We start from the raw sequence: 16,502 nt of genomic DNA on the forward strand, positions 1-16,502 counted from the left end.
CTGCATTGTTTCTGAAATAATCGAGTTCATCTTCACTATTCCTCTCTCAGCATCTGTTTCTCTTCATTCTCTCTTCATGCAGCAGTTGGGTGTCAGATACTCATTGACAGTTAGATCCAATACAGTCATATGAGAAAGTTTGGGAACCCCTCTTAATTCTTTGGAGTTTTGTTTATCATTGGATGAGCTTTCAATGTAGCAACTTCCTTTTAATATATAACATGCCTTATGGAAACAGTAGTATTTCAGCAGTGACATAATGTTTATTGGATTAACAGAAAATATACAATATGCATCATAACAAAATTAGACAGGTGCATACTTTTGGGCACCCCAACAGAGATGTTACATCAATACTTAGTTGAGCTCCTTTTGCAAATGTAACGGCCTCCTATAGCCTTTGATGAGTGTCTGGATGTGGCTATTTCTGACCATTCGTCCATACAAAATCTCTCCAGTTCAGTTAAATTTGATGGCTGCCGAGCATGGACAGTCTGCTTCAAATCATCCCATAGATTTTCCATGATATTCAAGTCGGGTGACTGTGACGGTTATTCCTGAATATTGTACTTGTCCCTCTGCATAAATGTCTTTGTGACTGATGCTTGAACATTATCCTGAAGAATTTGTTGATATTGGGTTGAATTCATCCGACCCTGGACTTTAACAAGGGCCCCAGTAGTCCCTGAACTAGTCACACAGCCCCACAGCATGATGGGACCTCCACCAAATGTGACAGTCGGTAGCAGGTGTTTTACTTGGAATGTGGTGTTCTTCTTCTTCCGCCATGCAAAGTGCTTTTTGTTATTACCAAATAACTAAATTTTTGTCTCATCAGTCCAAAGCACTTTGTTCCAAAAAGACTGTGGCTTGTCTAAATGAGCTTTTCCATACAACAAGTGACTGTGTTTGTGTGAGTGCAGAAAGGGCTTCTTTCTCATCCCCCAGCCATACAGATTTTCTTTGTGCAAATTGTGCTGAATTGTAGAACGATGTACAGATACACCTGCATCTGCAGCAAGATCTTCTTGCAGGTCCTTAGAGGTGATCTTTGGGTTGTCTGTAACATTTCCGACAATCCACCGCATATGCCGATCCTGTATTTTTCTTGGCCTGCCAGACCTGGGTTTTACAGCAACTGTGCCTGTGGCCTTCCATTTCCTGATTACATTTCCCCTGAATAAAGTTCCCCCTATTGCAAAATATGAGGATATTAGCAGTTACCATGGAGTTCCATGACCTGTATAAAAACACTCGGCCTTGTGCTTTTATATGGTCATGGTACTCCTCTGTGACTTATAATATCCTTATATTTTACAATAGGGGGTACTTTATTTACTATATTATAAGTCACAGAGGAGTTCCATAACCATATAAAAGCATGAGGCCGAAGGCAGAGTATACAGGTCATGGAACTCTGAGGTTACTTCTGATATCCTCATATTTTCCAACAAGGGGTACTTTATTTATTATAATACACAAGTTTTAGTAAATCATGTGACCAAAATGTCATCACTAAGCTCAGTTTAAAAACTGATGACATCACTCGTCACCGTTTATAAGGATATAATTTGCAAGATATTCATTTGCACCAGAGACTGGCTTAGGTTTTAGCAGGAAAGGATGATAAAAAGGAAACTGAGCCCATTAACATTTACATTGTTTATTTAAATTTTTTGGAAGAAGATTTTCCTTTTGTTGGTTTTTATTTTTTTTCATATCATTTTAATTTTTCCAAGAGGCCAAAGGATCCTGGTGTTCTTCTAGTCAGAGGTAAGTGCTGGGATTCTGCCGTGTGATGAGAAAAAAGCAGTGTTGCTGTAAATCACATGCATGACTGACAGGTCCTAGGGTCTGAGATGGGGAAGGGGGGGGTTACAATTTGTCGAGGAAGTTATCCAGGAGTGGGACACCCTCCTTCAAGCCTTTTCGCTTGCGAGTTTCTGCAACGACTTGACTGGGACGGGATGTGCTGTCAAATGGATCTCCAGGCAAGATCTGCCAGTGATCGAACACGCACTGGGGGAAAGCCTGGCCGCCGGTGTTAGAGCGTAGATCAGCTGTGAAACCTGCAAAGGGGGTATAGGAAATATTAGTGGTCCTCACAGGAACGGCTCACACATACAGAGATGTAAGGGCTACATACCAAATGATTCATTTACAGGAAGATAAGCTTTCACAACAAACATTGGCGTTCCTGCTACTTGGGATTCTTCAAAAACATGGCCGCGCTTTCTATTGAGTACTCCATAGATCCCACCTACCACCTGCTCTGGGCACTGTGGACAACAAAAATCAGGTTAAAAGCTGCACCACAACAGAAAGGAGGTGTAGAATGACATTGCTGTAGTCTCGCCAAGCACACAGCTGCCTGTTTGTAACTATACTTTACTTGGAGAGCCAATGATTGGATGGTGGGCAGGCCAGTTAGAATGACAATAGACTCCACTGGAACCATAGGGCTAATCATAATATGGGGGGGGGGGGGGGGCTGTAGCTGGCAGATGGCATCTTCTGCACTAGATCTAGCTAGAGGACAGTAGCCAGTCTATGTTTACCCATGTGTCAGTGGGGCTTATGACTTGACAAGCTCCAATAGTCAACTTGGAAAAATGATGCTACTGTCAAAAAACCATGCCATTGTCCCTAGGAGTATTCAGGATGGGCGACAACTAGATCTCACCTGAATTTCCACAAGATAGATGGGTTCCATGAGGCGGGGCTGAGCTGTGAGGGCGGAGGCATACAGAACTCTCCTGGCGGTGGGGATTATTTGTCCGCCTCCTCGGTGGATGGCATCAGCATGTAGTGTGACATCATGAATGTCAAATCTTGCTGCTCTCAGGTTCTCCTCACACAGCACACCCTGCAATGGAATGGGACACAGGAGTTGGTGGTGCCTTCACATGACACAGGCTTGGGGTGCTCCCGTCTCAGCAGAATACGCACCTCTTTGGTGGCCCACTGGAATCCAGCCACAACACTGTCCTTGATCTCGTTCAGATATTGGACACCTTTGGTAATGTCCACTAAGATGTTGGGTCCTGTTCCATCAGGGCCAAAGCACCAAATCTTTCGGGCCTCTGCCACGTCCCACTCATACTTCTCTGCCAAATAACGGGCGCGTTGCTTTAATTCCTGCCTGGAGCCGACATCCCCCTTGTCGATGTCTTCTGCCAGCCCGTCCGGGAAGGGTCTCGCTTTCATGAACAAACGATTGTGCTTGTTTGGAGACTTGGATAAGCAAAGGTGGCTGGATTCCTCACTTACAGTCTCACGGTAGGAAACAACGGGGTCGGATTTCTGGAGAAGTGGAGGGCGAATGTCAGTTGTCAGAATGTCAATGTCAAACTGTGCAAGAAGGGATACTGGAATGGCTGCTGGAAATGGCCCTTTCAAGGCCATTAAAACCAGGAAGCAGCACCAGGTCATGTCCCCCTATAATCCTAGAGCCACTTCTTACCTTGAGGGGAATACACGCATGGTCCTCTTCAAGATCTTTAAGGCAAATTTCTAGATGAAGTTCTCCAGCACCAGCAATGATATGTTCTCCTGACTCTTCAATGATGCACTAAACAGAGGATAGTGAAGAGGTTTTGCATTGGTTACCAAACCATTCCTATTCCTACATAATACTCGCCAACTGACCCATATGTCTCCTACACTTTATGCCGGCTGCTTCCTACCTGAACCATGGGATCAGATTTAGCCAGACGCTTCAATCCTTCCACCAATTTGGGGAGGTCTGCAGGGTTTTTGGCTTCAACAGCTACTCGCACCACGGGGCTCACGCTGAACTTCATGACTCTCATGTTATGGGCATGTTCAAAGGTGGTGATGGTACCGGTCTTAACCAGGAACTGGTCGACCCCAACGAGACCAACGATGTTGCCACAAGGAACGTCTTCAATGGGCTCAACGTAACGACCCATCATCAATATGGTGCTGCGAATATATACATTCACATAATTTATATAGGAAGCCAGGCTGAATCAATCACACGTACATCTAGCCAGTCAGTGGATACAGTTGTGTTCAGAACAATTGCAGTGGGTTTAAAAAAGTGACTAAAGCTCCAAATCCTTAAAATAACTTTTATTTCCATACACACAAATGCATTGGGAACACTGCACATTCTATTCCAAATCAAAACATGAAAAAAATGTATCAAATTTGCGTTATTTCTTTACAGAGAGCGAAGAAAAGGGAATATTAGGCTGTTCCAAAATATAGCAGTCCCTGCATTCTTCTTTACAAACTCAAACATTCACTTTATAAACTGAAACATGTTTGAAGATTTTGTTTTCCTTTGACTCGCTGAACTAATATTGAGTTGTATAATCAGTGTTTCTGAGAACTGCTGCGAATCTTTGTTGTATGGACTCCACCAACTTCCAACAACCTGTTACATTCCACAATTCTTCTGCATTTCTTGCTTTTGCCTCACAAACACATTTTTCAGATTAAGGTGCGGGATTGGGCGACTCCATAACATCAATCTTGTTGGTCTGAAAACAAGATGTTGCTCATTTACTGGTGAGTTTGGGCTCATTGTCTTGTTGAAACCCTCATTTCATTTCCCCTTGGGCATAAGGCAACATGACCTCTTCAAGTATTTGGATTGAAACTGATCCATTGATCCCTGGCATGTGATAAATAGGCCCAACACCACCGTATGAGAAACATCCCCATATCATGATGCTTGTGTCCCCGACTTCACTACTGTGACTTGAATTCAGTGTTTGGGGGGTCGTCCGACAAACTGTCTGAGGCCCCTACACCCAAAAAGAACAATTTTGCTTTCATCAGTCCACAAAATGTTGTGCCATCTCTCTCTACGCCAGTCAATATGTTCTTTGGCAAATTGTAATCTCTTCAGCACAAGTCTTTTTTCCAACAATGGGACTTTGCGGGGGGCTTCTTGCTCATAGCTTGGCTTTACATAGGCACCTTCTAATTGTAATAGTATCACAGGTAACTTTACTGCTTCTGTCATCTTCCTGGAGCTGATCATTGGCTGAGTCTTTGTCACTGTGGCTATTCTTCTATCCATTCCGATGGTCCTTTTCCCTTTTCTTCCACGGCTTTCAGGTTTTGGTGCCATTTTATAGCATTTGAGATCATTTTAGCTGAGCAGTTTTATATGTTTTCCCCTCTCCAATCAACTTTTTAATCAAAGTATGCTGTTCTTCTGAACAAAGGAGCCATTTGAGTCAGATTTTCGTAGGGATATTCACTAAAACCAGCAGCACAACATTTGCTCCTTCCTTCCTTAAATAAGCGGCCAAATTGACTCCTGACACTGTTATTATTTTTAACACGTCTTAATGAATCAGCGGCATGTCATAACTGTGGGTGCGTTGGTTTCTACGACTCTACTACACCTACTAGTAAATTATTTGCCGTGTAGAAAAACAGCAATTTATCCGGTTAGTGACGTCTGACTGCTATTATTCTGAACACAACTGTAAATACACCCATTGCCATGAACATAATGTAAGCACAGCTTGTAACCATGCATTTGGTAGAACTTACCGCTGAATGGGTTTCAAGTACAAATCCTCTTTCTTTCCGGGGGTGTAGTTTGGGCCCATGATTCGCACTTTCTGTCCTGTTGATACAATTCCAGAGAAGACACGGCCAAAGGCATAGAAACGACCCTTGTCTGACGTGGGCACCATCTTAGAGATGTACATCATCAAAGGTCCTTTAGCGTCGCAGCTTTTCACACCTAAACATTAGAAGTTAATGGATCAGTAGTGGTGAGGGTCACTCTTCATGAAAAAACACAAGTCAGTTAATTATATCCAGTACCTTCAAAAATCTATTCACACTGCTTTCCTGGCTGCTTTCATTAGATTCCACCTAAATGGTTATTGATTGGCTGGTGGCACTCATGGGTCAGGTGATTATAGCAGAGACACGCACTCAGATTTGGGGAGATTAGACGTCCAGCGACAAATCTCCTCTTCTTCGGGGCAACTAATATCCCGGACTGCCTTCCTGATGGCTAGAATGTAAATCACTGGCGGAATGGCGATGCACTTCATTTTCAGAAGTCGCCTCACAAGGAAATTTCGGGCGACTTTGGAAAACAAAGCGCTCCAAGTGCCACCCCGCCAGCGATTTAGGTTCAAGCCGGTGGGAGCCATTTCTGGGAGATTAGTCACCCCCAAGAAGAGATGATTTATCGCCGGGCGACTAAATCTCCCCGAATCTGAGCTTGTGTCTCTGCCCTAAAGGAAAAATATACACCCAAAATGAATACTTAAGCGATACATAGTTTATATCATATTAAGTGGCATATTAAAGACTCTTATGAAACTGGATTACATATTTAAGTAAATATTGTCCTTTTACATCTTACCTTAAACCACCATTTTGTGATGGTCTGTGTGCTGCCTCAGAGATCAGCTGAGCAGAAATACTGCAGCTCTAACTGTAACAGGAAGAGATCAACTGGCCAGAAATACTGCAGCTCTAACTGTAACAGGAAGAGATCAGCTGACCAGAAATACTGCAGCTCTAACTGTAACAGGAAGAGATCACCTGACCAGAAATACTGCAGCTCTAACTGTAACAGGAAGAGATCACCTGACCAGAAATACTGCAGCTCTAACTGTAACAGGAAGAGATCAGCTGACCAGAAATACTGCAGCTCTAACTGTAACAGGAAGAGATCACCTGACCAGAAATGCTGCAGCTCTAACTGTAACAAGAAGAGATCACCTGACCAGAAATACTGCAGCTCTAACTGTAACAGGAAGAGATCACCTGACCAGAAATGCTGCAGCTCTAACTGTAACAGGAAGAGATCAGCTGACCAGAAATACTGCAGCTCTAACAGGAAGAGATCACCTGACCAGAAATACTGCAGCTCTAACTGTAACAGGAAGAGATCAGCTGACCAGAAATACTGCAGTTCTAACTGTAACAGGAAGAGATCAGCTGACCAGAAATACTGCAGCTCTAACTGTAACAGGAAGAGATCACCTGACCAGAAATACTGCAGCTCTAACTGTAACAGGAAGAGATCACCTGACCAGAAATGCTGCAGCTCTAACTGTAACAAGAAGAGATCACCTGACCAGAAATACTGCAGCTCTAACTGTAACAGGAAGAGATCACCTGACCAGAAATGCTGCAGCTCTAACTGTAACAGGAAGAGATCAGCTGACCAGAAATACTGCAGCTCTAACAGGAAGAGATCACCTGACCAGAAATACTGCAGCTCTAACTGTAACAGGAAGAGATCAGCTGACCAGAAATACTGCAGTTCTAACTGTAACAGGAAGAGATCACCTGACCAGAAATACTGCAGCTCTAACTGTAACAGGAAGAGATCAGCTGACCAGAAATACTGCAGTTCTAACTGTAAAAGGAAGGAGTGTGGAAGCAAAAGACACAACTCTGTCTGTTAATTGGCTCGTGTGACCTAACATGTATGGTTTGTTTGTGTGCACAGTGAATCGTAGGATCCCAGGGGCGGCCCTTATTTTTTAAAATGGCAGTTTTCTATTTATGATTACCCAATGGCACATGCTACTAAAAAAGTATATTATTATGAAAATGGTTTATTTACATGAAGCAGAGTTTTACATAGGAGCTGTTTTATGTAATATATTTTCATAAAGACCTACAGGGGTATAGTTTTCCTTTAAGCACTTCCAATTGGTTATCTTCTGACCCATGAGTGCACCTGTAGGGTCCAGGCAATTACTATTTAGGTCACTATCGGCGCTGATCCAGGACACGGCACACAGACAACAGCGTCAATGCAAAAGGTTGGCTTTATTTGAACACACACATGCGGTTGTGGATTACAGCGGTGGATACACAAGGCTGTCTGACTTACGCGTTTCTTGCCGGATCCCCCGGCACTTCCTCAGACTCTGAGGAAGTGCCGGGGGATCCGGCAAGAAACGCGTAAGTCAGACAGCCTTGTGTATCCACCGCTGTAATCCACAACCGCATGTGTGTGTTCAAATAAAGCCAACCTTTTGCATTGACGCTGTTGTCTGTGTGCCGTGTCCTGGATCAGCGCCGATAGTGACGAGAATACTGTCTACTCTACACTGAATACCGGCGGGAAGTGGCCGGCGTCTCGTACGGGCTGCGACCAGGAAAGCACAGCGCTACTGGGTGAGCTCCGATGCGGATCGCATCATTCTTTATATAATTACTATTTAGGTTACCGCTTAGGTCAGGGATTCTCAGCCTATGGGTCTGAATCCAATGCTAATAAACAATGGAAAAGAACAAGCAATAGAAACTGGTTGGTGCTCCAGCTATTGGCTCAGCGCAGGTGACTGATCCTACCCAAAGCAGCTTCATCATCAGGCGGCCCTTCGTACAGCAGCTCACAGCGGTATCTCTGCGCCGTTACGGGAGATGGAAGGTGGATGGTGATCATCTGTAACAAGGCGTCTCCGGCTGGAAGCCAACGCCTCATGACCGCCTGTGTATAATAAATACGGTTAGGAACATTATAGGGAAAAAACAAAACGGGTGATGCTTGAAAGTTGGAGGAAAAAAGAAGAGAGGAAGTGTTACATTAACTGATTGGTTAATGCTGAAAATACACCTGAGGGCAACTGTAATTAAGGGAGCCATATGCAAAAGACCTTGGAGAATAAACCTTAGCCATGGGGTAGCAATATGAGGTCCATACATACAAACAAAGATTTGCTTTTAGTGTCGGTCTACATGCAGAATAGTGGTAGGGTTTCCACCTCACCCACCCCTCACCCACCCCTAAAACCAAACACTTATGAAATCCACAGCCTGCCTGGCTAATTAGCAATTCATTTAGATGCATGGCTGCACATAAATCAGTTCAGTCTGCAGCATGCATCTAAATGAATTGCTAATTAGTAGGGATGCAGCGTATCCAGGATTCGGTTCGGGATTTCAGCCTTTTGTTCAGCAGGATTCGGCTGAATCCTTGTGCCTGGCCGAACCAAAACCATAATTTGCATATGTAAATTAGGGGTGGGTAGGGAAATAACGTGACTTCGTCAAAAAAGATTTTTTTTCCACTTTTTCCTTTCCTGCCCCTAATTTGTATATGCGTATTAGGATTCAGTTCGGTATTCGGCAGGGTAGGGTGCATCCCTACTAATTAGCCAGGCAGTCTGTGGATACCATAAGTGTTCGGTTTTAAAGGATAAGTAAACCTTAAACATAAGTGAATGTAAAAATGATGAGGGGGCTATTCTAAGCACTTTTGCAATGTACATTCATTATTTATTTTTTTAAAAGATATTAAGGGATACATGTACTGTTAATATGAATGAATTTTGTTACAACAGCGCCACCTGCTGGTCAGTTTCCCACCAGTCTGACCACCAAGTAGTCAAGGAAGTTGTCAGGAGAAAGAAAGAGGCTGCTCTGATGTTCTTCTGCTTAGGAAAGATTTGAGAAAGGTTTCTAATTTTATTCCTAAGCAGAAGAACATCAGAGCAGCCTCTTTCTTTCTCCTGACAACTTCCTTGACTACTTGGTGGTCAGACTGGTGGGAAACTGACCAGCAGGTGGCGCTGTTGTAACAAAATTCATATTAACAGTACATGTATCCCTTAATATCTTGGAATAAAAAGAAATCAATTAATGAATGTAAATTACAAAAGTGCTTAGAATATCACTCTCATCAGTTTTACAATTACTTACTTTAAAGGTTTACTTATCCTTTAATACAAATTTTCAGATTTGATTTGTCCCTTTAAGAACTCGAATTCAACTATTAGCCACCTAAAACTTGCCAAATAACTGTATAAGTCAATGGAGAGGTCCAGGGATCAATTTTGTGATGTTTGTAGCCTTCTTGACATTCAAGTTTTTTAAATTCGAATCGAGTTTTTATAATTCAGATCAAATTTGATTCTAGTTTTCGTATTGGTAAAGTTTGACCGAGTTTGCATAATTCGAATTTCGAATTTATGGGAGTTTAGGGGAGTTTTAAAAAACTCACATGAATTCGAAATTCGACCTTTGATAAATGTGCCTCTTAGATTCCCAGCGCACAGATAATCCTCCTGCATAAAGGACTCTTAAATTGTCAGGAGAAAGAAAGAGGCTGCTCTGATGTTCTTCTGCTTAGGAATAAAATTAGAAACCTCTCTCAAATCTTTCCTAAGCAGAAGAACATCAGCCTCTTTCTTTCTCCTGACAACTTCCTTGACTACTTGGTGGTCAGACTGGTGGGAAACTGACCAGCAGGTGGTGCTGTTGTAACAAAATTCATATTAACAGTACATGTATCCCTTAATATCTTGGAATAAAAATAAATTAATTAATGAATGTAAATTACAAAAGTTCTTAGAATATCACTCATCAGTTTTACAATTGCTTATTTTAAAGGTTTACTTATCCTTTAAAACTCGATAATTCGCAATTCGAATTTGAGAGTTTTTCAGGATAACCTGGGCTTTTACTCCAGAAAATGGCATCTCTCCACTTTTGTGCATTCCCCTCATAGGAGTGATTTCGCAAAAGTGGAGAGAGAGACCATTTCTGGAGTAAAAGTGGAGACAAAGTGGAGTAAAATACTTTCTCCATATTCACAAACTGAAAGCCGCCTGTATTCCGACTCAACCGCCACTTTTCATATTTTAGTGAAAGAAAGTCAGTTTACAGACATTTTTATGAATTTGTCTTTCAAAATGACGCAAAAACGTAATTTTAAACGACATTTCTCCCAACATTTTCAAAATGGAGTAAATCTCAGTATAACTCTTCCCCGTGTATCCGATCAATTCTAAAATAATCTTCTCTGCTTTAGTTCACCCAATCTTCACTTCACACCTCTTGTAGGTGCCCCATTGGGGAATTATTATCATATTAATAGGGATCAGCATTTTATAGTCAGGGCACAAGTTTGTGTCTAACCCTATAGGTGTAAAAGCCTCATTAACAAAACAAATAAAACACTGATTAAACAAAAAAAAAGTATATTTTATACAATTTTACATGTAAAAAGTTTTTATCTTACACTTGCGTTATTTACTCGTTTTAGCTTAATGAATGAGGCAATATGAGTGAATATATTATCTAAAGGAAAAGTAAAGCCTCCCAGGCATTTTTTTATTTTTAGCAGCAATTAGATACTTGACCTAAGATAATAAAACATATTTCTGATACAAATCCCAATATTATGCAAAATGGCATTTCTTGTATTTAGACCCTTGTATCTTGTTACAGAAGTGGAATTACACAAACATGTAGGCTGATTTAGAAAGCCCAGGTTATCCTGAAAAATATGATGTATAATAAAGGGGTACAATAAAGCCCCTCCCCCAAAAAAATCCAATTTGATGGTTGACTGAAAGGTTTAGTAAGAGCTACAGACAAATTCAGGACAAAATGTCTATAAAATGTTGTGCAAAAGACAAAATCTGAAAACGAAGTTTTTGAAAGACAAATTCACAAAAGTGGAGATAGAGGTTTGTGAATTTGGTGACACTTTTATTTCGTCTCCATATCAGCACTTTTGTGAAATCCCCCCGTAGAGTCTCGTTCATACAAAGCTTTGATCCGTCATGCTGTGAATAACTGAATACGAGGACATGGCCCTCCCACCATTCATCCCACTTATTGAATAAGGTCACACCTGTCTGAAAACATGGATCCTGAGGGGGCGGGGCATCTGCTTACGTCGGGGGGGTTTCTACCATGTCTCTTGATGGCAAGTGTGAGTCAGCCTGAAATAAAAATGGCTTCCTGCCTGCCACTAATAGAAATGCTAGGGCTCTCTTCCTGGATGGGGAGAAATAGGGATGAAAGCACAGGTTAATGATAAGAGAAGCCACCAGCTTCAGCTCACGCCACCTAAAGGGATAAAATGGATTTAATCCAAAACACACATACATTTACATACAATAACGTCTGTGCCAAAAACCTTTCCATCCTTATTTATTCTGCTTCATAAGCCAATTACACAGTCACAGATCCATTAGGTGCTTAAATAGTTAATGGACATTGACCTGCCAATAAACCAGACCCCAAAACTGTCCTTTGCCCCAACAGCAATTTATTCACAGCAGCTCAGCACTGGTGCAACATGGATTGCCCTACAGGTCCCCATACACGGGCTGATATAAACTGCCGACAGCTTATTGTGCAGTGTGTGGGGTCCTCTGAAGGGCTTCCACGATCGATATCTGCCTGAAAGTCACCAAATGTCAGTCGGGCAGGTTTATAAAACATTCTAGAGCAGGGGTCCCCAACCTTTTTTACCCGTGAGCCACATTCAAATGTAAAAAGAGATGGAGAGCAACACAAGCACGAAAAAGTCCCTTGCGGTAGCAAATAAGGGCTGTGATTGGCCATTTAGTAGCCCCTATGTGGACTGACAGCCTACAGGAGACTCTACTTAGTATATTTAGTTTTTAGGCAATTTAAACTGGCTTCCAAGCCCAGAATTCAAAAATAAGCACCTGCTTTGAGGCCACTGAGAGCAACATCCAAGGGGTTGAAGAGCAACATGTTGCTCACAAGCTACTGGTTGGGGATCACTGTTCTAGAGCAAAGGAAAGATGGCACTCCGGATAAAAATGATGGTTTATTGCAATAGGTCACAGACCAACATCGTCTAAGGCCTAATGTCTGTGACCTATTGCAATAAACCATCATTTTTATCCGGAGTGCCATCTTTCCTTTGCTCTAGAATGACTTATTACAGTGGGAACGCTGCTGGCAGAGCACCTGGAATTGATAATGGAGCGTATTGTGGTGAACATATGAGGGGTGAGTCTGGAGCGGCTTTAATCCTTTGTTGACAAGGTTTATAAATCCCCTCATTTCATTGATATGTCCTTGATCCGACCGCCTGTATTTTAAGCCAGATATCTCCCACCTCAAGGTGGACATACTTGGAGAGAGCCACTCGTTTGGCTACCTCATCAAACAAGCAGATCTACGTCTATGGCCACCTTAATGGTGGAAAAGATATGACAGTCAGACACTCGGCAGCCCAAACCAAATCAGCATCTTAATGTCCCATTTGTGGAGCCAGTCTGTCCAACTGATTTCTGGACATGGGTTGTCTACATATAAGGACTGAATGTGGCCCACTAATGACTAGTCTCCATGAGTGTCAGTCTGACAGATATCCTAAAGCTTTGACTGGCTAAAGTTTTATTCTGAGCCTGGAGAAACGGACAAACAACACAATGACTAAGTGTGCCCATGTGTGGCATGCAGGACAGGATTGGGCCACTGCTCCGCTTGGCACTGACGTTGGATTCCAACGTACCTTGAGAAGAGGTTTCCCTTCCTTTTCTCTGTCCTCTGTATCCAGCTTGATATCCAGCTTCTCAATCAGTTTGGCCGTTTCTTCTTTCTTGAAGTTCATGATGGCATCAAAGACCTACAAATCCAACAATAACACACAGTACGTTTCTTGGGGATCGCTTTCAATTCAGACCACTGATGTGGATTATGCAGCAAAGACTCCTTGTTAGAGGCGGTGCCTGAATAGGAGGGTATTTAATACAACTCATGCACTTCCATACCTTAAAGATGGGGTCGAGGATAAGTTGGCTGAAGGTGCGGGGCAGCTTCTTTCCGTCGGCGTTGGTGGCGGTTTTGCTGAATTTTCCCATGGACGGGTCGAAATACCTTAAAACAAAATATATCATTAGCAAACACAGTAATTAATATTTGTCTGAAACATACATATGCCCTAAATGCACCCGGAGGATAGAAATGGCAGTTAGCTGTCCCCAGTGCAGGGTAAAGGGCCGCAGAAAATAAACCTCAATGGCACAATGTGGCCCTGGCAGATCATCTAGTAGTGGGGCCCGGAGCAGGTGGCATGCGCACCCTAATGATCCAGCTCTCCCAGTACCTGCTGCTGTTGGGAATAGGTGAAGCGCTGCAGACTGTCACTAGAATAGCCAGGAGGAGAAATCGAGCTCTGCAGGATGGATGGTCGCCCTTTCGCCTTTTTTTTGCAGAGGACAGGAAGTGGAGTTTCGGTAAGTGATTTCTTAATAAAGACTTTGCAATTTAAAAGTTTAATTTGTCTTGGTGTTTATTTTTCGTTGTATACTAACGAATTTTCCAAAAAAAAATTTTGATGTTACTGGTCCTTTAAAGGGATGGAAAGGCAAGTCAGATCCTGACATTATAGGGGTTGTTCATCTTTAAATTAAGTTTGGGAGGCCTATTTTCAACAGTCGATTTTCAAATCCATGTGAGTTTTTTTTTTTTTTAACTCTAATAAATTCAAATATACTCGAAATTCAATTGGGAGGTTATTTAGGAAGAAAATCGAATATCTAAAACTCGAACTAATATTACCAAACCAGAAAATTGAATTTAGGGATGCACTGTATCCAGGATTTTGGTTCGGGATTCGGCCAGGATTCAGCCTTTTTCAGCAGGATTCAGATTTGGCCGCATCCTTCTGCCTGGCCGAACTGAATCCAAATTTGCATATGTAAATTAGGGGCAGGGAGGGAAATCGCGTGACTTTTTGTCACAAAGTAAAAAATGTTTTCCCCTTCCCACCCCTAATTTGCATATGCAAATTAGGATTCGGATTCCGTTCGGTATTTGGTCGAATCTTTCGCAAAGGATTCAGACGAATCCAAAATAGTGGATTCGGTGCATCCCTACTCAAATTGAATTTGACTAAAGTTGAATCATGTTTTTTCTCCAAAAATGTCAGAATGGCTAATATAATAACATCTTTAAATTGGTCACTGGACCTCTCCCATTGACTTATCCATGAAATCGCCGAATTTGAATTATTTCCAGGGTATAGGTTTGATAAATCTCGAATTAAAATTGGATAATTCACAATTCGAATTTGAGAGATTTGACCCTGAAAAAAAAAAATTCGCATTTCTAATTTGACCCTTAGTATGACGTAGAGAGGGATATTCTGAGACAGTTTGCAATTGGTTTTCATTTTTTATTATTTGTGGTTTTTTTTAATTATTTCGCTTTTTATTCAGCAGTTCTCCAGTTTGCGAATTTAAAAAACTCGAATGTCAGGAAGGCTACAAATATCACCAAATTGATCCCAGAAGCTTTCCCATTGCCTTATACAGTAATTCAGCAGGTTTTAGGTGGCGAATAGTCGAATTTGAGTTCTTAAAGGGCCAGAGTATGATAAATCTTTACATTTGTATTAAAACTTGAATCTAGTTTGGATAATTCACAATTCAAATTTGAGAGTTTTGACCCCTAAAAATTCTTCCTCTTTTGTCTTCCTCTTTCTTCGCGGCTGCGCTTGCGCAGTAGAACGAAAAGTCAAACTTTAACTAAAAAGTCGCCTATTTCGTTCTACTGCGCATGCGTCTGACCCTGGAAATTTGACGAAAGTAGAAGACGGAAGAGGATCGATCCGTGGTGCTCACTGGTATAACCCCGGGCTGGTGCAGTTTTCTGCCGATAGGAGCACCGGCCCTTGGGGTGCCTAACATTTGGCACCGCCAAGTGTGAAACGACTTCCCCTTTAAAGGCTAACCACCCTTTAAAGGGCATGTAAAGGCAAAAAAATAAAATCCCATTTTTACTTTCTTTAATGAAAAAGAAACCTATCTCCAATATACTCTAAATAAACAATGTGTACCGTTTTTATAAGAAACCTGCCGTATGCAGTGAAATTCTCCCTTCATTTACTGCTGTGGATAGGAATTGTCAGACGGTCCCTAACTGCTGAGCAGGGAAACAATCATACTTATGTACAGCAGGGGGAGCCCCCGCCTTACTTCCCAGCCATGCAGAACTCAAGCAGCTTTGTTTATGACGATCCCTAAGCAGCCCAGACCACACTGAGCATGTGCACTTAGTCTTAGTCTTGCAAAGATCTATAACAAAGTAACAAGATGGTGACCCCCTGTAGCCAACTTTGAAAGCATAAATTATTTGTTTGATTAGGCTTGTGGTGCAGTAAGTTCATGTTTATATTTAGTATACAAAATACAGCATTTCTAGCCTTAGTCTATTTTAGACTTTACATGCCCTTTAAGTTTTATGGGAGTATTGGTTTCTGCTCATGCCCCGGGAGGGACCCGGTCTTCCACCATACGGAGCAATTCACACTCACTTGTCTCCCCATAGTTTTTTCATCATGTCTTCTACTTTCTTTGCGCGCTCAGCGGGATTCAGTTTCATCTTCTCTCCTTTGGACGCGAATTTGGCAACGTACATCTCTGCGAACTGCTTGAGGGTAAAAGCCCATCCGTGGAGGCCGGAGCCAAATCCTACGGTGCCGATGACTGGGTCAATCTGTGTAGCAACAATGAAACACTAATCCTTGGCTTTGCCATGAAGATATAGAGAACAATCACCCTTATAAAGATCTACAGGTGAATTGCAGTTCCAAGCATCACAACATGTACGGATAACAGATCTCTCCTTAATTTAGATCTTCATACCTTAACTCTACTAGAAAATCATGTAAACATTAAATAAACCCAATAGGCTGGTTTTGCTTCCAATAAGGATTAATTATATCTTAGTTGGGATCAAGTACAAGGTACATGTTATAG

General features: G+C 42.0%; 1 protein-coding gene across 1 annotated transcript in view; it reads right to left on the reverse strand.

The window, feature by feature from the left end:
• Positions 1-1,729: 1,729 nt before the first annotated feature.
• The window catches only part of LOC108707348 (elongation factor 2), a 35,303-nt gene continuing 20,530 nt past the window's right edge, over positions 1,730-16,502 (reverse strand). Inside the window, exons 5-15 of the mRNA XM_018244609.2 lie at positions 16,058-16,239; positions 13,512-13,617; positions 13,253-13,366; positions 8,320-8,458; positions 5,536-5,731; positions 3,687-3,945; positions 3,464-3,571; positions 2,950-3,303; positions 2,684-2,866; positions 2,147-2,279; positions 1,730-2,069 (exon numbers count right to left, since the gene is read on the reverse strand). Coding sequence (XP_018100098.1) covers positions 1,876-2,069; positions 2,147-2,279; positions 2,684-2,866; positions 2,950-3,303; positions 3,464-3,571; positions 3,687-3,945; positions 5,536-5,731; positions 8,320-8,458; positions 13,253-13,366; positions 13,512-13,617; positions 16,058-16,239 — 1,968 coding nt within the window. The 3' untranslated portion in view covers positions 1,730-1,875. The remainder of the gene's footprint in view (positions 2,070-2,146; positions 2,280-2,683; positions 2,867-2,949; positions 3,304-3,463; positions 3,572-3,686; positions 3,946-5,535; positions 5,732-8,319; positions 8,459-13,252; positions 13,367-13,511; positions 13,618-16,057; positions 16,240-16,502) is intronic.

Source organism: Xenopus laevis, chromosome 1S (genome assembly GCF_017654675.1).
Source record: "Xenopus laevis strain J_2021 chromosome 1S, Xenopus_laevis_v10.1, whole genome shotgun sequence".
In the NCBI taxonomy this organism is placed as follows: Eukaryota; Metazoa; Chordata; class Amphibia; order Anura; family Pipidae; genus Xenopus; species Xenopus laevis.